This window comes from Pogona vitticeps, chromosome 1 (genome assembly GCF_051106095.1).
Source record: "Pogona vitticeps strain Pit_001003342236 chromosome 1, PviZW2.1, whole genome shotgun sequence".
Classification (NCBI taxonomy): Eukaryota; Metazoa; Chordata; class Lepidosauria; order Squamata; family Agamidae; genus Pogona; species Pogona vitticeps.
The window spans coordinates 293,031,717-293,056,821 of NC_135783.1; the positions used below are offsets into that span (position 1 = coordinate 293,031,717).

The 25,105-nt window shown below is 44.7% G+C and overlaps 2 protein-coding genes across 5 annotated transcripts in view; both read left to right on the forward strand.

Moving 5' to 3' along the window:
* SLC39A13 (solute carrier family 39 member 13) overlaps nucleotides 1–18,803 on the forward strand; it is a 33,678-nt gene extending 14,875 nt beyond the window's left edge. For 3 of the 4 annotated variants that reach the window (XM_072986073.2, XM_072986074.2, XM_072986072.2), the window contains exons 5-10: nucleotides 1,727–1,879; nucleotides 2,013–2,102; nucleotides 2,479–2,529; nucleotides 4,449–4,581; nucleotides 4,690–4,789; nucleotides 6,442–8,074. In XM_072986073.2, coding sequence (XP_072842174.2) covers nucleotides 1,727–1,879; nucleotides 2,013–2,102; nucleotides 2,479–2,529; nucleotides 4,449–4,581; nucleotides 4,690–4,789; nucleotides 6,442–6,517 — 603 coding nt within the window. In that variant the 3' untranslated portion in view covers nucleotides 6,518–8,074. Of the gene's footprint in view, nucleotides 1–1,726; nucleotides 1,880–2,012; nucleotides 2,103–2,478; nucleotides 2,530–4,448; nucleotides 4,582–4,689; nucleotides 4,790–6,441; nucleotides 8,075–18,351 lie in introns of those variants that run through there. The other variant, XM_078390081.1, reaches the window with a different exon arrangement.
* Nucleotides 18,804–22,046: 3,243 nt separating this feature from the next.
* Nucleotides 22,047–25,105, forward strand: part of LOC110082466 (transmembrane protein 178B) — a 17,291-nt gene continuing 14,232 nt past the window's right edge. The window contains exon 1 of the mRNA XM_072986077.2: nucleotides 22,047–22,498. Within this exon, the coding sequence (XP_072842178.1) occupies nucleotides 22,096–22,498 (403 nt within the window). The 5' untranslated portion in view covers nucleotides 22,047–22,095. The remainder of the gene's footprint in view (nucleotides 22,499–25,105) is intronic.

Here is a 25,105-nt window from a genome sequence, read left to right on the forward strand (position 1 = left end):
ATTTTAAAAGCACTCTCATTTTCAGGGCTACTTTGTTATACCACTCTACTTTTTTTAACACTATACATGCATCATTTCAAACCTTGACAGATAAACAGATTAACATACGTAGGATGATGAAAAGCCTCTCTCCAATCCAGATTATAAGAGACAGAGTCTTATCTCTCAGTGAACTCTTGTTCATGGGAGATCATTATCAGTATGGCTAGAAGGAACAGATATGCAAAAAGTACAACTGTTGATTAACAGCAATAGTCAGGAGGGTTAAACCACAAAGCCTCTGGGCTGCAAGGTCGAAAGATCAGCAGTTCAAATCCATGCAACGGAGTGAGCTCCCGTTGCTTGTCCTAGCTCCTGCCAACCTAGCAGTTTGAAAGCATGTTAAAATGCAAGTAGATAAATAAGTACCACTATGGTGGGAAGGTAACAGTGTTCCGTGTCTAGTCGTGCTGGCCACGTGACTACGGAAACTTTTAACATATCTGTCGACGGACAAACGCTGGCTCCATGGCTTTTAAATTGGGATGAGCACTGCCCCCTAGAGTCAGACACAACTGGACAATTTGTCAAGGGGAACCTTTACCTTTACCTATAATATAGATATGGGTGATCATAAAAAACGGCAAAGAATCTAGTGGCACATTGAAAACTATCACATTTTATTTAGCACAAGTCTTTGAAAAGGTGTTTGCATAATTTATTGCAATTACAAAGTGTTTTTGTTTCAGTGTTTTAATTTTCAGTGAGTTGTTTTTTTAGGGCTGAGTAGGATGGCTGGAAAGGGACGTGGTGGCGCTGCGGGTTAAACCGCAGAAGCCTCTGTGTTGCAAGGTCAGAAGACCTGCAGTCATAAGATAGAATCCACGGAGTGAGCCCCCGTCACTTGTCCCAACCCCCCCCAACCTAGCAATTCAAAAGCATGCAAAATGCAAAAAAATGCAAGTAGATAAATAGGTACCACCTCGGTGGGAAGGTAAACGGCGTTCCATGTCTAGTCACGCTGGCCACGTGAACACGGAGGATTTTCTGCAGACAAACTCTGGCTCTATGGCTTGGAAATGGGAATGAGCACCACCCCCTAGAGTCAGACACAACTGGACAAAATTGTCAAGGGGAACCTTTACCTTTACCTTTAGGATGGCTGGAAACATGATACTTGTTTGCAGCCTATGACTCTCATAATCAGTTGTTCCAGCAAAACATATATAGACTGAAACCCAGCAGCTTAAGGCTGATGACAATATCAGCTCCTGAAGTGGACATTTCCCATCCATGCCCAAAAGGTTCCGAGGCTCTCTTGAAATCCTCTTCATCAAGAGAAGACATTGGGGACCACAGACCAGGGTGGGAGTCTTTAATTTCTCATAATTGCCACTGCTGATATAATCATTGCAAGTGGCAGCAATTTTCCAAAGTTAAGTACCTCCCCATCCCTCAGCCCCCAACAACTTCCTTGAGACTTTTGGAGGAGGAATCAGAAATGTTTGATTTCTGAAAAATCACTGTGCTATCACTGTGCAAGCAGGATTTCAGCCTTTGTTTTTATCTAACAAGTGCAGTTCTATATAAGGCTCCGCTGGCTGGGAATGATATGTGATGCAGTTCAGCACATCTGGATGTGCTCACTTAATTAAATCCTTAAAATGGTGGTATTGGGGGATAAGAATGATCTCAAGCCACTGTGATGAACTGAAAAAAAAAGAACCGTTCCTTCCCTCTGTCATAGATCAGTGATCCCAAAGAACCTTCCAGAAGGATTCCAAATGGGAGCAGCTTCCCTTTGAAAGAGGCATCCAATCCAGTCCAAAGAAAGAAGTTGGGCTCACCACAGAGTAACGGTTCTTCTCACTTACCTTCACCATCACCCCAGAAAATCAAGGTAAACAGGGTTGAGGGGCTGTGTGACAAGCGGGGAGAAATGGAATGTTTCTCTGAAAACAAACCTCTTCCATGCTCTCCTGCATGTCGTTTGATCATGGGAGTCCCTGGTTTTCTTTTCATTTACTTTGCAGATCAGCGGATACCTCAATCTTTTGGCCAACACAATAGACAATTTCACACACGGCCTCGCAGTGGCAGCCAGCTTTCTGGTTAGCAGGAAGGTACGTGTCCTTCTGGCCGGTTCGGGAGGGCAGGGAGAGAGGCAGGTAGAAGCTAGGGTGTGGTTGCGATGCAAGAGAAGGAGGCAAAGGGGCCTGGATGACTATGCATTTTTCTCAGGTGTACGATTTTTATAACATTTTTATGCCCTGACAAAACACCTGTGTAACGTGTAGGGAACAGCTTCAGCCTTCTCCCATATTCCTTTTTTAAGATCCAGTACATAAGAACCTTGGGCCACTTAAACTTGCCTTCTTGTGTCAGCATTGTGTTTTCATCACGTGTGAAACGTCTTGGGAGACATTTTGCACTGTGAGGCTTGGAGCCTTGTTGAAATGCATGGACTGGCTTCACCTTTTTTTTCCTCTTTCAACGTAGGTTGGGTTCCTGACCACTATGGCAATCCTGTTGCATGAAATCCCCCATGAGGTGAGTGAGGCTTATGATGCATACTGGCCATTGAATGCTGTTGCAATTTATGGCCGTGTCTGCCTGGGATGGTGGGTTTTTGAGGGAGGAGAGCATATCTTTCCATATATGGAAAGCACCAAAAATGCTTTGTGTAACATGATTTTTTAAAACACCATTTTAAAAAAATCCCAGCCTTTTTCATTCTGATTTTACAGTTAGAATATTGACAGAGTGTGAGAGGTGTACTGAACTGGAAAATTGCAGTGTAAAACACATACACTATTTTATAGACACCATGCTACTAGCTTAATGGGACCCAAAAGTATAGGGGGAGAAAGCACACATCACATCCTGAACTTTCAAACCTATTGTTCTAAAAGCAATTTAGTTTAACAAGATGATAACATGATAGCCTGGTCAGAGAAGGATTTATGCTACTCCGCATGCAGCGCCTGTTCCCTACACATGCCCCTTTGAAAGGGGGTGTCTTTCATTCCACTCTGCCCATTTCACTGTAGGGAGTCTATTCTATAAAGACAGTGTAATTTCTTAGGGTTGTGATCACATGGGGAAGGAGATGGCAGTTTGAACCTCTTGGGTAGCGGTGTGGTGCAATCTATTTCCTACTGATCACACAACATACAGGAAACTGTCCTCCAGCCTGACCCTGATCCATGCCCAAGGTGGAGGCCAGGTGGGAGGGATTCCCCAGCAGACAGCTGGCCCACTTTAAGGCAAATAGCACCCTGCAAAGCTACTCTTTTCAGTGCGATCAGATGTGTGCCTTTCCCGCCGTCTGATTGTACCCTCAGTCAAGTTAGCCCCTCTACTAGGAGAGGGAGGGCTTGCCATTTATGTGGCACCTGGCTTCAAGGACCATGTCCAGATGGATTCAGGGGGCTCCCCAGAATGTGAGGGCATCTGTTTCTTTTTTCTATCCAGTATCATGCTGCATCTGTACCTATCATCTGTACAGAAAACCTTTGAAGACACTGGTGGTTTTTTCTTTTCATCAGGCTCAAAAGAACATGCGCTCCCTGGGGTTTTAGCAAAACCAAAATCTCCAACTAGCCTGAGGCGGCAGGAAACACAGAGGCAAAAAAGATGAATGTGAACATACTGTATTTACTTGTAGAGAAGAGCTGACCACGAAGAATTTAGTGGCACCTTAAAGAAAAGAGGTTTTATTTGGCATCAGTGTTTGTGGGCCATGTGCCACTTCATCAGGTGTATGTAGTGTTACTTCGGTTGTTAGATATTTATACAGATGCTTGGGTAGAGCAGAGATGTTGGGGAACTGACATGCAAAAAGAAATTGAAATTCTCCAGTAAGTTGGATTATCTCTTGGAACTTGGATGGACAAAGGCTTTTCAACCCAGCACACATGTTAATCTGCTAGGATATCTGTGCTGTCTCCCAACTATTCCTTGTCATGTGACCACTGCTAAAACAATTGCCAGCACATGTACCTTCTGTGCTACAGCCCCTACCCGTTCCCCCTTCACCCAATCTTCAGTAACAACACTCAGTGCTCCCGATGAAGTGGGCAGCAGTTCAGAAAACTTTATGCCAGATAGAATCTTTTAATGTTTCAGGTGCGACTGATCTTTTTGCAAATGTACATGTGTATCTTTCTGGCCCCAGGCAGTACCGTTGGTCAGTGGGGAATATGCTTGTTCCTTCAAATCCCTTCTCACCAATCAGCGAACTTAAAAGAGCTGCTGCCTCCTATGTAGCTAGAATATGTGAGTTAACCAGTGTTCTTTTTCCTGGTACCTCTGCATTTTCATTCTAAGGCTGAGAACCGGGTCCTTTTTTGGGGAGAGGTCTGTGAAATTTGATAGGTGGCAGAAGTGGGAAGGATCCAGCAGTGGTGTGGTAGCTACTTCTAACATTATTTCATCACTGCTAAACTCTCTTTTTTCTGTCTGTCTAGGTGGGAGATTTTGTCATCCTCCTTCGTGCTGGGTTCGATCGCTGGAGTGCAGCCAAATTGCAGCTTTCTACAGCCCTTGGGGGAATTTTGGGAGCTTGCTTTGCCATTTGTGCTCAGTCACCTAAAGGGACAGGTAAGAGTCTCAGAATGCAGAACAGGTTGGCAAAGGGGCCCTCACGTGTCTTAATTTGCGCAAATCTATTTCTCTATTGGTCATTAATATTTCTCACTATCCATTCAGGGGAAACCATCGCTTGGATTCTCCCATTTACCTCTGGGGGATTTTTATATATTGCCTTGGTGAATGTGGTGCCTGATCTTTTAGAGGAGAAGAATCCTTGGTAAGTGCTTTTTGTCGTGGCTATTTATGAAGAAACCCTTAATGGTCAAAAATCAGAGACCACTTCATCACATCCATCTCTTTCGGCTAAGGAAGAAACAACACAATTCTTGAAAATGCAGAGAATTAGAAAGGCTGTGTTTTCTGGCCATTTACTGACCAGATATTCCCTGGCTACGCTCCTCCTTGTTGCCACTCCGAGGGGCCCCAGAAGTCTTCAACAAGGAGCCAGGCCTTCTTTGCAGTGGCACCTACTCTATGGAACCAGCTGCCAGTAGAGCTGTGGTTAGTCCCCCCCCCCCCAAGCTAAGGTCCAGAAGGCAGCTTAAAACACTGCTCTTTAGGGAGGCTTTCCATAATGAGCCTGCCTGATGCTGCGCCTCTGCTTTCACTCTTGTAGAGAAAAGTGTCCTTGTGTTATTGCTGTTCTGATGGTTTTATGTCTTTCTATAGTTTCACACATTTTTGTTATCTGTTATTTTGCTTGCTATGAACTGCCCAGAATAGTGCATTCCACTAATGGGGTGGTGTACAAGCTAATGAAATAAATAAAAATAAATTTAAAAAATAAAAATGAGTAGAAAGTTACCAGGGGAGTAAGATAATTTGTCTGGAGCTATATGCTTCCCCACCCTCACCTGGGTGTTTTATCTCACTGCAGGTCAGCTGTCTCTCTCATATTCGCCGCCCAAAGTGGTAGAATATACCAGATGGGTGGGATATAAATCAAATAAATAATTAAATAAATATTCCACTCTAAGTTCCTGTCTTAGCACTCATGATTAGCAAGGACAAAAAAACTTAAGAAACTGGAAGATTTTCTAGGCACTATTTTGAAAAGTGCGAGAGGTGGGGAAAGTTAGGCCTGAGTGCATGGTGAGGAGAAGAAATCTCTTTCTATTGGTGTCTTACAGTTTTAATTAACTGGGACTGATTTGCAACACTAGTACCAGATTTAACCAAGAATGCAGAAGTGTGACTACAGTCAATGCTGGCCCCTTGGACCCTCCTGCTGCAATGATAAGAGCTTCACTAGCTGGCAGTTATAGTATTGGCCAGATTCGTGGTACTGGTGCTGGCTGTTAAGGTGTAACAACCCTACAACCAGAAGTCCTTAGGTAAAACCTCCTTCATTAGGAAAAGAAAAGGACACAACGTGTGTGTTTTCACTGAAGTTCTTGTCAGGAGCCTACCATGAGCAGGGCCCCTGTCAGTCCTTGCAACTTCTTTATTGAGTGTTCTTTGTAAGGAATAACATGGGCTTTGTTACTTGGTGACTTTTCAGATGACAAACCAAATGTATTGGTTCCTGTGTTGAAGGGAACAGGATTCTCAGGTTTGGTAGATATAGTCTGTTTTTTCCTCCACTGGGTCTGTGCCACAGGTTATATGTTTTCATTGTGTTCTGTTACTTTAATCTTCTTGTAAGATGGAAAAAGGCAAGAAACATTTGCTCCTCCAGAACTTTGGGATAAGGGTCCCTCCATGTAAATCTGTTTTAACAGATTAACTGCATCTCTTGGCAGCACTGAACAGCACTGAAATGCCGTTCAGTGCTTTAAAAATACTCTGTGTGTGTGTGTGTGTCTCTCCCCCTCTCTCTCTCTTTTGCCATATGTATCCATGACATCACTTTCTCATCCCTTTGCCTAGGAACTCGGTGCAACAAGTCCTCCTCCTGTGTACCGGCATCATTGTCATGGTACTTCTCTCACTCACTACTGAATGAGTGACTCCTCCTCAGGCTTCCTTCTGCTGCTCCCCAAAGCTGCCTTCATACGGAACTGTTACAAAGCAATAAAGGGACACCATTGGATTTTTCTTTGTTGTGTGCCTGCGGATCTGGCTGTTGCTATGAGAGGCGGACAAGGGAAGCCTGGTTTCCTGGAGAGAGCGCTGAACCTCCTCTCTTTTTTTTGTCTTCAGAGCGTAACAAGCCAGGACTTCCAAAGTGTTGAGAAAAGAAAGCGAGTGGCTGTTTTGGTTTTTTTTAAAGTTGTGTGTGTGGGTTTTAAAAGATGATAATTTAAAACAAAACAAACAAAAACAAGAGCAGTGAAGAGAGGAATGGCCATTGTGTAGCATAAGCCTTGCTGCTCTAAGGTTGACCAAAAGATCAGAACACCTGGACTGAGATGAAAAGAAATATCTTCCAGATGGGCTCCTGTGTATTGGAAAAATGTTACAAACAGCAAGAAAATCCTGAGCCACTTCATGTCTGATGGGAAAAACATAGGAAATTGCATTTGTCCATCTGGTCCTGTATTGTGCCTCTACCGGATCTTGGGCACTAAGGAATCTTTTGCCTCTCTGTTCCCTGGGACAGCAGGAATTGAAGCAGGACTTTATGCTTGCCATGTATGTATGATGCCACTGAACTATGCTCTCGCTCCATAAAGTTAGTTTTCCAGATCTTCTGAGCTAAGGTCTCCTACTATCTGATCCTCTCTCTGTTCCTAAGCTGGTAACAGACGCTCCTGTTGGATTAAAGTAGTCCTCTTTTGTTGGACTCCTTTAACACATAAGCATTATACTGAAATCAGGATACGCACAGGAAACATGCAACAATCCTACTCTGTCTATAACTCTTTCCTAAAGATAATGTTTTCCAAATGTTGGGTCAAACAGTCATCGGCCCCAGCCAGCCAGCATGGCAGATAGTCAGGTATGATGAGAATTGTAATCCAAGGACATCTTGGAACCTGGGAATCACTAGTTTAGAGATCCTATTGCTACTCAAGAAGTGATTCAGCTTAAATGGGGTGGAGTTTCCTGTCCTTTTGAGACATAAGGTAAGTTGAAAGCCACAGATCCAGCAAATGCTATGCACAGATGAGCAATACTAGGCCCTCCAAGTGTTGTTGCACTACAGCTCTTATCATCCATTATATTTTGTTGTACATTGTTTGGAGAGCAAATAAGAAATAGTTTAAATAAATAACTAAATCCTTTTTGTGCTCCCTGTGGTTGATGGGGGTTGCAGTCAACAACATCTGGCCATCCTGGTTATAATGCACTTCACTTTCCTTTTAGTTCATTGCATAGCTGCTTGAGTGCTGGCCCATGATGCACAGCATAGGAAAGATGCAGATAAACATACGGAAGCAGTATAGGAGGAAGAGCAAGATGGGTGCTAGAATATGTCTGGGTTAAGAGCAAGATGAATGCTAGAATGGCATCTGGAAACCACTGTAGCTGCTTAGAGAAAAAAAAGGAAGAATGAAGCTTTCGTGTCAACTACGTATTATATGCTTAAAAACCATTAAAAATTCAAATACAAGAAAAATGGTTTGTCGCAGCCTGTGTCATTAGTGTGGCCTGTGTTTTATGTTCTTTATAATGTCTGCCGGTCATGGGAAGATCAAAAACTGCGCAAGCACCTTGGAGCTGAACCTCATTTAAAGGAAACATCGCTTGCAGAGAAATGCAATGGATTTGCCTCGTATCAGTTCCTAAGATTTCAAGCCAGTCCCTGCAATTCTTAAGAGTGGGAAAAAAACCCAAAGGTGCTTTATAGCAGGGATGGGCAGCTTTGATGGGTCCAGGGCTCAGTTGTTCCAAGAGCAGTCCCTCTGCCCAACCGTGTTGCTGAGTTTTGGTGACAGGTTGAACATAACTGCTTCAAAGGTCCTGTTGTCACTGAATTGTGGAATACACATGGCTCTGGTTAACTCTAGACTTTGAAGGTGGAGTCTCCTTGAAATATCTTTGGCAGTTCTGTATGTAAAAAATCAGAGCCAGAGTCATTTATGTAAAGCTTTGAAAAAAGTGGATGGTGCTGAGCAGTTGCACAGCTCAGCACCATCCCAACATCCCCTTGGCTTACCAGGGGGTAGAAGGGGGCGTAAGGAATGAGTAGGCACAAAAATGGTTACATGGTGGCCAAGAAAACTGGAGCTTTAGCCATTTAGTACTCCAAGGACTTTGAGGCTCAGATAGTCTTCTGGTCCATCCTACCATTATCCTCCCTGATGATACATTGATTCATGATCATAGACATGTTTGTAGCAGCCACTGCTTGGCCAATCACTTGCACAGCACAACATGGTTATTATTTGTCATTTTTAAGCATTTGACCCTCTGTGCCATTCATTTACACTGAGCCTGTCCAAAAGTTTGTTCTGGCTGTGGGGCCTGTGCTATGCTCTGTGTTCTCCCTGCATGTGCTCCTTGATGTTTTCACAACTTTGTCTATTGATCAGGAATTGCACTAGTTGCATACGTAGCCTCGTCTTTTGATTTGAAAACTGGGCAGCAAAACAAAGCAAGAGTGCTGCAGCAGCTAAACCTACATCCCGACTCCATCATCTCCTTTTCTGCCTTATTTCTGCTCACACTCTGGAGAACATCAATAGAGTGCCGCTGTCTCCCCACATCTCAAACCAGCAGACATGTCACAGGATGGGGCTTCTGTGGCTGCTTTCAGTAGTATTCAAAACCACAGTGTGGATGGGCATCTTTAATTAGCCTTGTGTGGAGAGTAGGCCATTTTAATGTTTTTGTCTTGGCAATGTTTTCTATCCTAGAGGGTTAGAATCCATTTTACAGTATTGAAAGGTTAGATGGGTTCAGACTGTAACAGCATGGTGTCCTGCTTTCATAGTGCCCCATAGCGCTTAAAGTGTTCTCTGGACAATTTACGACTGTATTATAGAGGCTACAAATTTCATTTCCCACCTCCAGCTAGCTGGGTACTCTGTTTACCAACCATGGAAAGATGGAAGGCTGAGTCTGCCTTGAGCTGGCTGATGGGATTGAATTCTGGTCACAAACCTGAGTCTTCCCTGCGGTACTGGAGTTTAACCACTGCGCCCATGAGGCTTTTGCAGATTGCTTTTGTGTGCATTTGATTAGGAGTGTATGGTGTCCTTTGGCTGTGAGAGACTACAGCTTCCATGGCTCTTAGCCATGCTGGGGGGGGGGGGGAATGATAGGAGCAGTACTATAATAGAGCCAGACTGAGAACCGGGTTAGGCAACACCTTGGATTAAATTTTCCAGATCAGTGAACTCTACACAGGCCTCTCATTGCATTTCCTGAGAAGTCTCCACACCACTGCGCACCTAGCTTACGGGTCAGCTCAGGCCCAGAGGCAGCACAGTGACTATACCTTTGCTGTATTACTGATACGTGGGCTGCAAAACTGGCCAGATTAACCCATTGGACAAGCATTTTGCAGCAGGCTGTATGGCTACAGGAGTAACATCCCATCTTGGGTTCCTGCCATATACATTTAAGGTATGGGTGAATCATGTATCTGTCTGCTTTCTGCTGCATTAGAGTGGAAACAGCATGGCATAGATGCTACAGCTTACGATGATGCACGAGATAATTTTGTAACTTCAGCTAAAGACTGTTTGCCTGTAGTATCCATACAAAGGCAGGCTTTAATGATCTCTCGCCCAAAGCAGCAATGAATGCAGCTAATCTGTGCCATTGAATCTAATCATGGATCTGCCTCTCCATTCCTTCTCTTTGCCCTTGGAAAGTTGCCTTTCGCCAGCAGCTGTTGTCAGCTGTGAGGCAGCTAGCTTCAGAAAAGCAGGGTTCCAGAAAGATATTCTTCCTTCTCTCCGGCACCTTGTTTGATTAATCACTGTTAGACACTTAGCCATGTTGAGGGACTCTGTTCTGCTCCTGTTTGTCTCACTTTGATATGGGCGGGGCTCCAAGCAAAACCCTGGGCAGCAGCAGGTAAATGTACAATTCCGGGAACCCTATTGATTCCTTCTGAGCAAATCTGGTGTCCTTAAATTCCCAATTATTGTTGGTACGAAGCTTGGCGCATTCCCAGGATGAATAGTAGATAGCAACATATGTTATTTGCATCAGGGCTGGGCCTGGCGTAGGCTGCAAGCTCCAGCAGGAATTTTCTGCTCACTGTTTAGGAATGCAAAGTGGGTGACACTGACTCATTAATCTTGGAGCTGTTGCTGTTGGCGTGCGGCCCAGGCCACTTGGACTGAATTTGCAGCTCTGGGGAAGTTTTGCCTGAAGTGGACATTCAGGATCCAATGGAAAAGGCCTCTGCTGTGCTTGGCAGCAGCCTCACGGTCTTACGCACAGGATCTGATGGGGGGTACAGCTGCTGTCTCCACAATATGTATTACTTTAGCACACGCAGCAAGAATCCTATTTTTCTAGCTTTATTCTGCACTCCCTCCTGTACATTATCATTTATCTGTATTGATGTACTTTGCAAAGGAGGCTGTAGAAATGAAACCGAAGAAGAAGAAAAACTGAATGTAGGCTACTATTTCTGAACATGGACACTTTTTGTCATGCACGCGAACATACCTACTGAAATATGACAAATTATTGGAACAGCCATCTCTGCTTCTAGTTAATGGTTAAGAAGAATCCAAAGGGCCTTCTGATGCAATGCTTTATTCTTTGCCCAAGGATGGAACTATCGGTAGAGAGTAATTATATTCCAGAGGAGAAAAAATGTCAAGAAGGAGAGCATCCTGGTATAGTAAACAGAACCAAAATGCAGTCCAATCTATTGTCCTGTTCCAAACAGTTGCTAGTTAGGTACCACTAGGAAGCATGCAAACTTAAGAAGGCAACCATCATCTTCCCCATTGGTTGTCTCTAGCAGATTGCGGAAGACTTGTTCTTCTGGAATATAGCTTCCAGGATCTGCCAGCTAGCATGAACTCGGGAGATATAGTTCTAAAGAGTAAGTTCTTCACAGCTTGCCTCCAGTGAGGTCTCACAAAGTTTCTATTTAGAGATCAATGTCAACAGGTCCAGCAACATCTACCATTTGTGATTTTGTCAAATCTCCCTTTCAAGAATAAACAGGAAGAAATCTCCAGTGAAATGGTGCAGGGCTCTATCCTACACTTGGTGTTGCAACATTTGTATAAAATGAACCATGTAAAAATTAAAAGAGGTTTATTATCAAGTGTGCAGATGACTGTTGGCCATTGGAGTTGATGAGTATTGGGGTCCAACAATTTTTGGGGTTTCATAGGTTGCTACATGCATTAAGTGTTCAATGTGGCAAACAAAACTGCAGTGTGAACTAACCACAATATCACAATTCAGTAGTGACACAAAGGTAATCCTCTGACACTAAACAACAATATTGTTTTAACAACAGACTCCTATTCAGAAGTGATCAAGCACTCTGAACACACTGAAAGTGGAGCATCTAGACCAATCACCCTCACCCTCCATTGACATGGTCTTCATGATTATAGGACCGGATCTGAGAAGGAAAACACTCCTGTTGTGTGCAAGCTCTACACAAGAAAGAAACCAGATTTTTTCAGAATACTTTTTCATGTTTAAAGACAATTTGTGATCAGGAGCTTTTCCCCTTTAGATTGGGGACAGTAGCCATGAAGAATGTGACAATGGGAAGCAACGGCTAGACATTCCCCTCTAAATGTGTCCACAGTATTAGGTTGAAGAATGCCTGAGTGCAAGAAAGGATTAAGCAAGTGTCAAGATCATACTAGTTATAGTATACACATTTCTAATAAGATTATGCTTGTATTAGTTTTGAAGATACCATGCAGGTCTAGACAGGTCTTACCTTTTCTGAGCCACTATTACCCACCCTTATTACTCGCACTTATTTTAGAATTTGTGCAAGGAGCACATTTTTCTTTCTTTCTCTTTCCAAATAGTATTTAGATTACCCCACCAGGTCTCTATCTGTCTTACAGTTCTACACTATCCTTATCAAAATCTTAGTTATGCACTATAATAATACATCCATATTATGGTTTCTTAGCAAGAAATTATCCTTTTTATTAAACAGGATAGTTGTTTGGTCACTTCCATAGCAAACCTTGGTAGTATCCTCTCTAGGGATTAAACCCAGCAATTAAACCCAAAAGAGTTGGGGCCAGATGGTTGAAGGCTGTCCCATGTTCTCACTCTGTTGTCAGTGACCAGAATCGAGGTAACTTGCTCAGCCAACCCTCTACTCTATCCTTAATGCTGATAAATGCCAGATCTGCTTTAAATAAGTCCCAGCTAATCCAAGACTTGATCTTGGATGAAATAGCAGATCTGGCCTCTTTTACTGAGACCAGGGTGGGCACAGAGGGTGGTGTAGCCCTCTCATTAATTTGCCTACCCTGATATTCTATACAGCACCAAGGTAAATTGGAGGATCCAGGAGTGGAATTTGCCATTATTTATAAAAAATACCTTATAAGTTGCTAGGCTCTCTGCCTTGAGCATCCCGGGCCTTGAGGTCCTCCACGTGTCAGTGGGGACCAGGGATGGATTTGGGATGGTGCTGGTTTATCATGCTCCCTGCGACCCAGAACTTTCCTTTTCAGAGCTGGTGGACTTCCTCTCGGTGGCAGCACTGAGGTTGGAGCCACAGGTCCAGCTCTTGAGTTCTTGGAAACCATGACTTCCTTGGACATGTCCCAGTTTGTCAACACTCCCACCCATGTGGTGGGTCACACATTAGACCTAGTATTCTTAACATGCCAGGGAGAGAGTGGACTGATGGTGAACAATTTGATATCAGTCCCCTTGTCATGGTTGGACCACTACCTAATAAAATGTAACCTCTCTGTGGCACTTTCCACCCCCACCCCACATGGGAAGCAGGGACCCATTAAGTTAGTCCGCCCCCACAGGCTATTGGATCCTGTTGGTTTCCAAGATGCAACCTTGGGGATACCGGCTGATCTTGTTGCCACTCCTGTCAATGCTCTGGTGGATGAATGGTATGTGGCAGCCTCCAAGGCGGCTGGCATGATTGCTCCTAAACGCCCTCTCCATTCCCAACCCCAACCAGCTGCCTGGTATAACCAACAGCTGCGGGGCTTGAAGCATAATAGGAGGAGGCTAGAGGGCATTTGGAGATGGGTCCTGACAGTAAATAACCTAAATGCCGCTAAAAGCCCATCAAAAGCCAAGGTGAACGCTGTAAGAAAATCCTACTTCACTCACCGGATAAACGAAGCTCAGGACCATCAAGCAGAACTGTTCCACATTGTACGCAAAATATCTGGAATTGGTCACAGTGACAGGCCTCCCAGTAGCATCTCCTGTGACCAGTTTGTGGCCTTCCTTACACAAAAAGTGGAGGCCATCTGCTGAGACCTAGATATCTCCTCTTTACCAGTGGATCGAGCCAAGATGTCCAGTGCATCGCTTTGTCCGGAAATTTTAACACAATTTCAGCCCGTGACGTGAACTAAGGTTAACAGGGTCCTTGATCGCTGTAGGGCCACTACCTCCTCACTAGATCCTCGTCCAGCCTGGCTCTTAAAAGCGGCCAGGATTTTAACAACTGAGCAGGCGGGGGCTATTATTAATGGGTCTCTCCTTGAGGGTCCTTCTTGCCCTCAAGGAGACACTCATTAGGCCTATCTAGAAAAAAACCAATCTGTCAGCTGATTATATTAACAACTATCATCCAGTTGTCAATATCCACTTTATTGGCAAGCTGGTGGAGAGAGTGGTGGCCGACCAGCTTCAAGCTCTCCTGGAGGAGACCAATGCCCTTGATCCATTTCAGTCCGGGTTCAGGCCGTATCATGGCATGGAGACAGCACTGGTAGCCCTGGAAGATGACCTCTTGAGGGAAGCCAATGGGGCAAAATGTCCTTGTTGGTCCTTCTTGACCTCTTAGTGGCCTTTGATACTGCCGACCATGGTATCCTCCTGGGGAGGCTCTTAGGATTGGGGACTGGTGGTCAGGCCTTGGCCTGGCTCCGATCCTTCCTGGAGGACCATCCCCTGAGAGTTCAACTTGGGGAGATGTTGTCTGCCCCGTTGACTCTCAATTGTGGGGTCCTGAATGGGTCAATCATCTCCCCAATGCTATTATATATATATATATGAGGCTGCTGGGGGAGGTCATCAGGAATTTTGGAGCTCTGTGTCACCAATATGCAAATGACACTCAGCTCTATCTCTCCTTCTGCAGTGGATGCTGTCCCGTCCCTTGAGCGCTGCCTGGATGCAGTGCTGGGATAGATGAGGAACAACAGACTGAGGCTGAACCGAGACAAAACAGAAATCCTGTGGGTGGGGGCCCCTAGTGTCTGTGGTCTTGGTGCTTCCCTGTTTTTCAGGGGGGGGGTGTTACTCTTTCCACGAAGGATGAGGTGTGTAGCTTGGGTGTACTTCTGGACCCAGTTCTATTAATGGCATCATAGGTAGCATCTGTGGTCCATTCTGCTTATTTTCACCTAAAGCAGTCACCCAGCTGCGTCCCTACCTTGACACCGGGTCCCTCATCATGCTGGCTCATGCACTGGTAGCCTCAAGATTGCAATGCCCTCTATGTGGAGCTGCCCTTGGGACTGCTACGGAGATTGCAACAGGTCCAGAACGTGGTGGCCAGATTGCTGAGTGGGGTTAGAAAATACTAACACATCTCCCCCACTCTGGCCGCCTTGCACTGGCTTCCTGTTTGCTTCCATACCAGTTTCAAGGTAATGGTACTAACCTATAAGGCCTTAAATGGTTTGGGACCTTGATATCTGGCTGAGCGCCTCCTTCCAGTTAGTCAAATCTGATACAATCCCACACAGAAACCCCAAATGCACTGGCGAAAATTATTGGTACCCTGTTTAAATTGTAAGAAGTAACTGCTTTTCAAGCATGTGATGCTCCTTTAATTTGTATTTAGACACACATGTCGCAAGTAAGAGGTATGGGCAATATAGAAATCACACTTGCAACCAGGTAAGATTGAGAAAAGTTGACTCAACCTTTGTGTTGTGTGAGACATTGAGCATGGAGAAAAGAATGAAGTGTAAAGAGTTGTCTGTGGATTTGTGAGAAAAAAATGTGGAAAAATATTGACACTCTCAAGGCTATAAGTCCATCTCCAGAGATCTTTATGTTCCTGTGTCCACTGTGCGCAATATCACCAAGAGGTTTGCAGCCCATGGCACTGTAGCTAACCTCCCTTACTGAAAAATTACAACAAAGAGTTGTTTGAGTGGTGGACACAGATCCCAGATTAACTTCCCAACAAATTCAAGCTGATCTGCAGACACAGGGTGCAACAGTGTCAGCTTGCACTATCCGTTGCCATCTGAATGAAAAGGGACGCTATGGAAGGAGACCCAGGAGGACACCACTGATGACACAAAGGCATGAAAAAGCAAGACCGGAGTATGCCAAAACTTATGTGACAAAACCACAATCCTTCTGGGAGAACATACTGTGGACAGATGAGCCTCGTGGTGCAGTTAAACTGCTGTACTGCAACCAAAACTGTGCTCATGACCCAGGGTTCAATCCCAGGTAGCTGGTTCAAGGTTGACTCAGCCTTCTATCCTTCCAAGGCTGGTAAAATGAGTACACTTTGCTTTTGTTTTATGAGACAAAACTAGAGCTTTTTGGTAAAGGACATCATGGCACTGTTTTCAGAAAGAGAAATTAGGCATTCAAAGAAAAGTACATAGTCCCTACAGTCAAACAAGGTGGAGGTTCAAAAATGTTTTGCGTTTACTTTGCTGCTCCTGGCACTGGATGCCTTGACTGTGTGAATGGTTTCATGAAATCTGATGATTAGCAAATAATTTTGGGGCGCAACGTAGTGGCCAGTGTCAGAAAGCTCCACCAGAGGTCACGGGTCTTCCAGCAGGACAATGACCTGAAACACACTTCAAAAAGCACTCAGAAATGGTTACAAACAAAGCACTGGAGAGTTCTGAAATGGCCAGCAATGAGTCCAGATCTGAATCCCATAGAACACCTGTGGAGAGATCTCAAAACAGAAGTTGGGAGAAACCATCCCTCAAATCTGAAGGCCCTGGAGCAGTTTGCAAAAGAAGAGTGGTCCAAAATTTCAGTAGAGAGGTGTAAGAAACTGATTCATGGTTACAGGAAGCGATTGATGTCAGTTATTTTTCCCAAAGGGGGTGCTACCAAATATTAAGTTAAGGGTGCCAGTAATTTTGGCCAGTGCATTTTTGGGTTTCTGTGTGGGATTGTATCAGATCTGACTTTTCTTCTCTGTTTTTTGTTTTTGTTGTTCCAGTGCAAACCAAAGAAATGAACATGTGACTACCAAAACATTTGCAACTGCAACAATTTTCTGAGAGGTGGCATTTTCTGACAGAATTGCAAGGGTGCCAATATTTTTGGCCATGACTGTAAATCAAAGTATATCTGACAAATGGTTGTCTAATGAGGACTAACCAGTGCCAAATATAGAGGAACTAATAATTCACAGGATTTGGAGAGTTTACTTCTATTAATGAAACCTAAAATAACATTGGCCTTTTTTGTAGCCACATCACACTGTTGACTCACATTCAGCTGGTGATCTACAGTACAATTCCAAGATTCTCACTTGCAGTAATATTGAATCAGGTATCTGTCATCTTCTAAGAGTGAATCTGAGTCCCCCTCCAGTGTAGAACTTTACTCTTATTCCTGTTCAGTTGTTTTCAACCCAGTCAGTGCTTGAGACTATCAAGATCTTTTTGAATTTTATTTCTATCTTCTAGGGTATGAGCTATTCCACCCAATTTTATGTGCCACCTGCAAATTTGTGAAGCGTTCCCTGCACTGCATTGTCCAAATCACTAATAAAAATTTCAAACAACACTGGGCCCAGATCCAAGCCTTGTGGTAACTCATGGGACACTCTGTCAAATGTGTTTCTGAAGTTAAGATATATTATGTCTACAGCATTCCCGCCATCTACTAAGCAGGTTACTCAATCAAAAAATGAGATTAGTCTGGCCGGATTTGTATTTCACAAATCTGTGTTGGCTTCTAGTTATCACTGCATTGTTTTTCAAGGAGCTTGCTGAGTGACTGCTTTATCATCTGCTACAGCATTTTTCCTAGGATTGATGTCAGACTGGTCTGTAGGTCCCAGATTTCCCCTTCTGGCTTTTTTTAAAGTTAGGGACAACATTAGCCCTTCTCTAATCATCCAGCACTGTATCCATCCTCTGCTGTTTCAACAAAATAATAGAAAGTGGTTCTGATAGTTGTTCAGCCAACTCCTTAAGTGCTCTAGGATGCAGTTTGATCATTCAAACTTTTGCAGTTTTCGAATGTAATAAGATATTCCTTGATTATTTGTTTATCAACCTCAAGTTGCAATCCTTTCCCCTCTACTTGTATTTCACATTTGCCTGGAGGTTAATAAACTGTCTTTTGGGAAAAGACTGAGTTAAAGTTGGCACTGAGCATTTCTGCCTTTTCTTTGTTATCTGTTGTCATGTTTCCATCCACCTAGAGTAACTGAGCCACTGTTTCTTTTTTCTTTCTTTTGCTATGCACATACCTGAAGAATGAGGTTTTGTTGTTGTTGCTTTTAACATCTCTTGTTGACCTCAACTCATTCTGAGCTTTCACCTTCTTAACACTATCCCTGCAATTCTTTGTTACCTGTCTCTACTCTTCCTCTGTGGCCTGGCCTTCCTCCCACTTCCTATATGTGTCCTTTTTTATTTTAAAATACTCTCTGAGCTTTTTGTGAAGTTATTTTGGTCTTTTTTGCTGTCTTCCACCTTTTTTATCTTGTTTGAATTGTTTTGTTTTGTTCTTTATAGAATGTGCTTTCTAATGAACTGTAACCCATTTTGTACATCTTTTCTCTTTTAGGATCTCCTGCCATGGGACCTTACTTACCACAGAATACTGACTCAAGATATCAGAAGTCATATCTTAGGTATACAGTATATTCATCACTACCATCATCACCAGAGGCAGTGTTGTTGATATTAATAATGAATGTTTTGTATTTATATGAAATTCCTAGCATGCACCAGTTCTTTTTCTGTCAAGAACCTAGGCCAGAGCTTGGCCTGTCCTAGACTGTGAAGATTTCTTGCTCAGTCTTCCTCATGAGCACAATTTACTGTAGGTGTGGGTCTGGGAGCTGGGACTTCCAGAACAGAGAATTCTCTTATTCGGAAATAAAGGAAAGAAGCAAAGAAGGCATATGCCTAATATTTATTTACATATCACTTCCTCCTCTGAGTGCTGGCTGGAAAGTTCAGTGATTTATGTATCTGGCTGTGGGGTCAAAAGTTGGAAGTCTGATTCCCCATTGTGCCTCCTGTAAGCAGAGCCAGCCTGTGTGGCTTTGGGAAAGCTGCATAGTCCCAGGTTGCCCCCAGAAGGAGAGAATGGTAAACCATTCTGTGTATTCTCTACCAAGAATATATATGTATATGAGAAAACTAAACTTAAGCTGCAGGCAAACACTTATGTCAGATGGTTGTTCTGGTTTTTTTGGGCTCTTTGGCCGTGTTCTGAAGGTTGTTCTTCCTGACAGCCATAAATACTGCACTCCCAAGCCAACTACCCCAGAGCACAGGTTGCTGTCCTCTGAAGATGCCGGCCACAGACTGGCGAAACGTCAGGAAGAACAACCTTCAGAACACGGCCAAAGAGCCCGAAAAACCCAGAACAACCATTAGATCCCGGCTGTGAAAGCCTTTGTGAATATACTTAAGTCAGAATTCAATCCAAAATACAGTGGTGCCTCGCTTAACGAGCACACCGTACAACAACGAAATCGCATAGCGATCCCTTTTTTGGGATCGCTAATGCGATCGCTCAACATTTTTTAGATAGGGCAAAATTCGCTTTGCGAAGATCGGTAAGTGTTTCGCTTACCAGTCTTGCAAAACGAAGCCTGCCGATCAGCTGTTCAGTGGCCAAAATGGCCGCCGGAAGCCCGGAAATGGCCCAAAATGGCCGCGCGCAGCGTTTTCACGCCCTCGTTAAGTGAGGGGAGGGCGCGAAAATGGCTGCTGGCCATTAAGAAGCATCGCTGAACTGTGAGTATTCGGCCCATTTGGAACGCATTAAACCATGTTTAACGCGTTCCAGTGGAATTCCCTGCCCCGTTCAACGATGCTTCAGCATAGCGAAGGTTAATCCGGAAAGGATTAACCTCGCTATGCGAGGCACCACTGTACAGAAGAAATAGAGTTTGAAAAGAACAATGAGAATGTTTCAATTACATTCTAAAAATGCAGGAATTTACAGTGGTGCCTCACTTGACGAGGATAATTTGTTCCGTTCAAATCGCTGTTAAGCGAAATCCTCATCAAGGGAAATTAAAAAACCCATTGAAATGCATTGAAAACTGGTTCAATGTGTTCCAATGGGTGAAATACCTGCTTGTTTTGCAAAGATCCTCCATAGGGAGGCCATTTTCCGGTGCCTGTAAAGCAAGGAATCTGTCCTAACGCACAGCAGGGAGCCATTTTGCACAGCGGGCGGCCATTTTAGAGCCGCCAATCAGCTGTCTTAAAATCGTCGTCTAGCAAAAAATCGGTTCCCGAAGCAGGGAACTGATCATCATTAAGCGAACTTTTCCCATAGGAACATTGTTTTACTTCATCGTAAAGCAGATTTGATGTTTAACAAGATAAGAGCCTCGTGGCGCAGTGGTTAAAACGCTGTACTGCAGCTAAAACTGTGCTCACGACCTGGGGTTCAAATCCCAGGTAGCCGGCTCAAGGTTGACTCAGCCTTCCATCCTTCCGAGGTCGGTAAAATGAGTACCCAGCTTGCTGGGGGGACAATGTGTAGCCTGTATAATTAAAAAATTGTAAACCGCCCGGAGAGTGCTTGTAGCGCTATGGGGTGGTATATAAGTCCAATAAATAAATAAATAATCGTTAAGCGAGGCACCACTGTATATCCTAAAGAGGCGTAATCAAAACACATGAGATACATTTCTAAAAATGACCAGGTTGTTAAAATTAAAAATCTTTTACAATAAAATATATTATTTAGCCCTTAAGCATATTAAGGACACACATAAAATATATCCAAAGCTCACCCAGCCAAACCAGTTTGAATCTATGGAAGAAAATCCATGTTGATCGTGTTGCTAGCTTCTGGAAATGAAGCTTTCTGCTATAATGCTATGTGATTGCTCTTGGTATCCAGTGTGTGTGGCATGGCATGGCATAATGTTGTGATGTATTGAATGTTAAATTGCTCTCCCTATATTTATAATTCTTTCAGTTGTTTTCCTTTTCCTTCAAACTATAAACAATCTCTCTTCCAGGGGCCTGGAAAAAAAATTAAAAAGAACTTCTATTGTCGCTGCAATCTTTGTAGCTCCAAAAGCTTGTAACTCAGCGTTTGGCAGGCTGTCATTATAACAATGAAAATCCTAATCTTGTAACATTTGGAACACCAAAGACTTGTAGCATAAAGTATCAGGTGTACCTTGGATGACCAGAATTCTAAAAGCCCAGAATATTGTAATTCCAGATATTCATATGCCACCTCCATATTTACACATTACAACATAAACACATTCAACTGGCAGGAATATAATTGCTGAATGACAATTTGCTTGGCTGGAACTAGCTAATTGTTTTGCAGAGACTTTAGTAAACTCTTGTTCAAGCCTCAGTTCTAAAAAAAACCTTTCATTTTCAGGACTACTATTTCTACACCCCATCTTAATTATTTTAACACTCTATACACACAAGATTGACACCCTAACTGAGATGGCTGCTTCTATACTGTTATTTGTGATGGTGAAGCAAAGGGCTTTGATGATTAGGAGAATTCTAGAAGTTTAAAAGGATCTTTTCCAAACTTGGGCAGAAGCAATGAAGTCAAGATGGATGTGACAACAGGAGATGGGCATGCAGCAGGCCTTGGGGGACACAGTTACCTAGAGTGGTGTAACTCCAATGGAGAAATGGTCTGGTGGGTTTCATGTCTTGCCATTTTCTTACGTTTTTACTGAAAGCTAAGCAACTACCATTTTGTTAGGGCAGGCTGCACACTGGGTAGACCTATTTCCCAAATAAGAATGCTTTGACTCCCCCCACCTCCCGATCACCCCTGGAGACTTCTTCCAGGAATCCCACAAGTTGGGTCCAAGGGGCTGAGACTGCATTTTTGAACGTTCACAGGAACACTCTCGCCTTCCCATCACCATCACCGGTATAATTTGAACCCTGACACTGATAATACAGTAAAATCGCAGGGCTTCATCAGGGCCTCAAGTCCTTCGATACACAGGTTTAAAGGGGGCAATGGGGTGAGGGAAAGGCGAAGTAGTGAATATACTAAGGTTTCGTTCAGCGAAACTTAAGGAAGCCCAAGGGTCCGAAGCGGTGCAACCTGCGGGAGCCTCTCGTCCTGCCTCCGCTGCCTGCCCGAGGGGCGGCCACTGCTGGCCCTGCCCCGAGGCCCGGAGCCCCCCGGGAGTTGCGGGGGCCGGGGGAGGGCGCCGAGAGCTGACTGGGCGGGCGGACGGGCGGGCACGCAAGCGGACTGGGGCTGCGGCCCCCCGGCCGGGCTGCAGGGGGAGCAGTGGCAGGCAAGCGGGCGGTGCGCGGCGGCGGCGGCGGCGCGGGGAAGATGGCGGCCGCGGCTCAGGCGCTGAGCTGCTCCGGGTTGCTGCTGGCCGCCGCCGCCCTGGCCCTGCTCGCCGTGGCCATCGGCACCGACTCCTGGTATGAGACGGACGCGCGGCGGCACCGCGAGCGCTGCCGGGGCTACGGCCACAAGCGCAACCCCAACAACGACCCGGCGGGCTCCATGTCGGCGCCCATCCCGCACCTGCCCCTCCAAGCCCGCCCGCCGCGGGCCATCGTGCCCGGCCGGACTCCGCCGCCGCCGCCGCCGCCGCCCCCGCTCCCGCCCGCCGCCCTGGTCCTGGAGTCGCACTGCGGCCGCCGCTTCAACTCCACCGTCTCTGGCCTCTGGCGGCGCTGCCACCGCGCCGGGTTCGAGCCCGAGAGCGAGGAGCTCATCCAGAAAGGTGCGGAGGGGAGGAGGGTGGGGTGGGGTGGAGGCGGCGCCCCCCATCCAAGGTGACGGCCGGGCTGGGCTGGGCTGAGCACCGCGAGCGGGCTGGTCTGCCTGTCGGTGCTTCCATCCGGCAGGAATCCCCCTGGAGGCGTCCGAGGTTGTGGCGTGGTTGGTGGCGTCGCCGCTGTCCATGGTGCTGAAGCCGCGGCGCTTCCTTCCCTGCCCGAGCTGAGGCGGGTGGCGATCCTTCCAAGGATCCACTGTTCTGTTGAGCTGGTGTGTCGGGAGGTCCGGGGCACTGGGAGGTCGATTCCCTGCCGTTTCTTTCTAGGGTGGTTTGCATGTTGCCTCCCTCCATTACTTCCCCGAAAAGGGGCCGGTTGGTATCCAAGGGCCTGGAAGCTTACATTTTTATAGCATGCTGCAAAGGCAGCTCAGCAATGTGAATTGCCTTCTCCGAGGCAGGTAAGCCCTACAATGGTGGCTTCTGCTGCCTCTCGTGACCTCTGTAGTCTGTCTTCTCCAGGGACATTTTGGGTCCCTTCTGCCCTTCACACATGCACAGCCGTTGTCTACACTAGCCTAGAGCAAGTGGGCTTTGGAAGCATTCTCAGGGAAGACCTCAGATGAACCACAGGTGCCATTGGCAAGGATGCCTCTGTGTTGCAGCAATTGAGGAAAGTGACGCTGGTCATAAATACAATCCATCAGTTGCTACATGGCATTCCTCCACAACAGTATATTATTCCACCTGGCCAAGATCTTTCACCTCCTCATGATCAGGAGCACTTAAGCTGTACCATATATGTGATTTGTTATTGTAAATCTCTTTGGGAATCCTCCCGGGCCAAAAGATGATAAACAAATAAAATAAAAACCAAACAAGTTGTTTAGGGTAAATGTCCAGAGATACACAGGCAAGGGGATGCTACAGTATATAGTGATTGCCCTCCCTATTTCCACAGCTGATGCTGAAGGCAATTTGTGTGAACTAGGCTGGGATATGTTTTCTGAACAATGAACATCTTATTGTCCTAAAAGAACATGTACGCACATTTTTCTGGAACATTGCTTGGCCTTTGCAGGTTGTGCACTATTGTGCCCAAACCAGAGATTGGGGCAGTTTTTATGCTTATGTCATTTTTGACATCATTTATTTGTTAGTGGTAAACAGGAAACAGAATTCACAGTGGTGGGAGCTACTGTTGCCATGTGGCTGGTCTATAAGCAACAGGTCATTGTCAGAGTAGTTTTCCTCTTCTTCGTGGATGGTCTCTGGTGTGCCACCTTTAGGCATGAAATGTTAAGTAATGGATGTTGCATTGTTGGCATGTGCCGAGGAACTGAATATTGAAACCAGCTGTAGCTCAGAGCTGTTATCTTTGTTATGTTACATCAGAGGTTAGCAATCTCCAGAAATCTTGGGGCCGCAGTGCCTGCTCCTGAACCTTGGAGAACTGCACCCCTCCTATGACCCCCCTTTTTCTTACAGAATTTTAAAAATAAGTGAAAAAGGCCCCAATACCTCCTAGTGGGCACTTTTTAAATGTGTTCAATATTTGGTAGTGTTCTGCCCCCTCTGCTTCTAAGGTCCCTAAAACATGGAAAATTACTATCCTTCTCAACTAAAGGTATGATTATGAGTCATTAAGCATTGAGGGCACAAAGAGTCTTTTTGAACTGACTTTTTTTTTAAAAAATGTTTATTTTAGGGGAAAGTATGGGGTACCTGAGAGATGCCATGGGTACTAGAGATGCATTTAGATCCCTGATGGGGTACATGCTGCCTGTCAGTCACATGTTGACTATGTTGACTCACAAACCAAACAGAGGGAATATAAAATCTCTTGGTTTTTAGTATCTGCATCATATGAGTTTACCAAAGGGGTGCCCTTACCTACTGTGGGAATCCAATAGACACAGTGGTTCCAATAAACATGAAAAAAGCACTGGGGTTTGGCAATATTTTTTTAAAAAAACAGTCTCCATCCCGTTTCTTACATTTCAAGAGCAGTCTTCTGGGAATTAGAAGAAACTGTTAACAGAGACTGGGCCATTTCTCACCTCCTATTTAAGGTAATTAATACATCAATGGTAGTAGTCATAATGCTTATGTTGCGGCATCTAATAATAATAATAACAGTTGTTGCTATTTTATATTCTGTCTTCTACTACAACTACATATGAATCAGCATCACCAGCAATTCCAAATTAGGAGTGAAATTCAATTTTTAGTTCCAAGAATAGCAGACCAGATGAATGAATGGGACTTGCTAACTATGTAAATCAGTAGTTCCCAACCTTGGGTCTCCAGATGTTCTTGAACTAAAACACCCAGAAGCCTTTACTAATAGCTGTGCTGGGCAGGATTTCTGGGAGTTGTATTCCAAAAACATCTGCTGGAAACCATGTAGATTCTATTGCTTTGTTGTAGTTGCAATTAGCATTTGGATTCAGTCTTTATTGTTAAAACACTAGAAGGTTGTCTGAAATTCGAGATAGTCTGCCTGGGATATTTTAGAGACCTTTGATCATGCTTTAGGGTGCAGTCCTATCAGTAGCCAAAGAGGCCAAGGATGCTGTGTCGATGGTATCATGTGGTGAGGTCAAAAGTGGG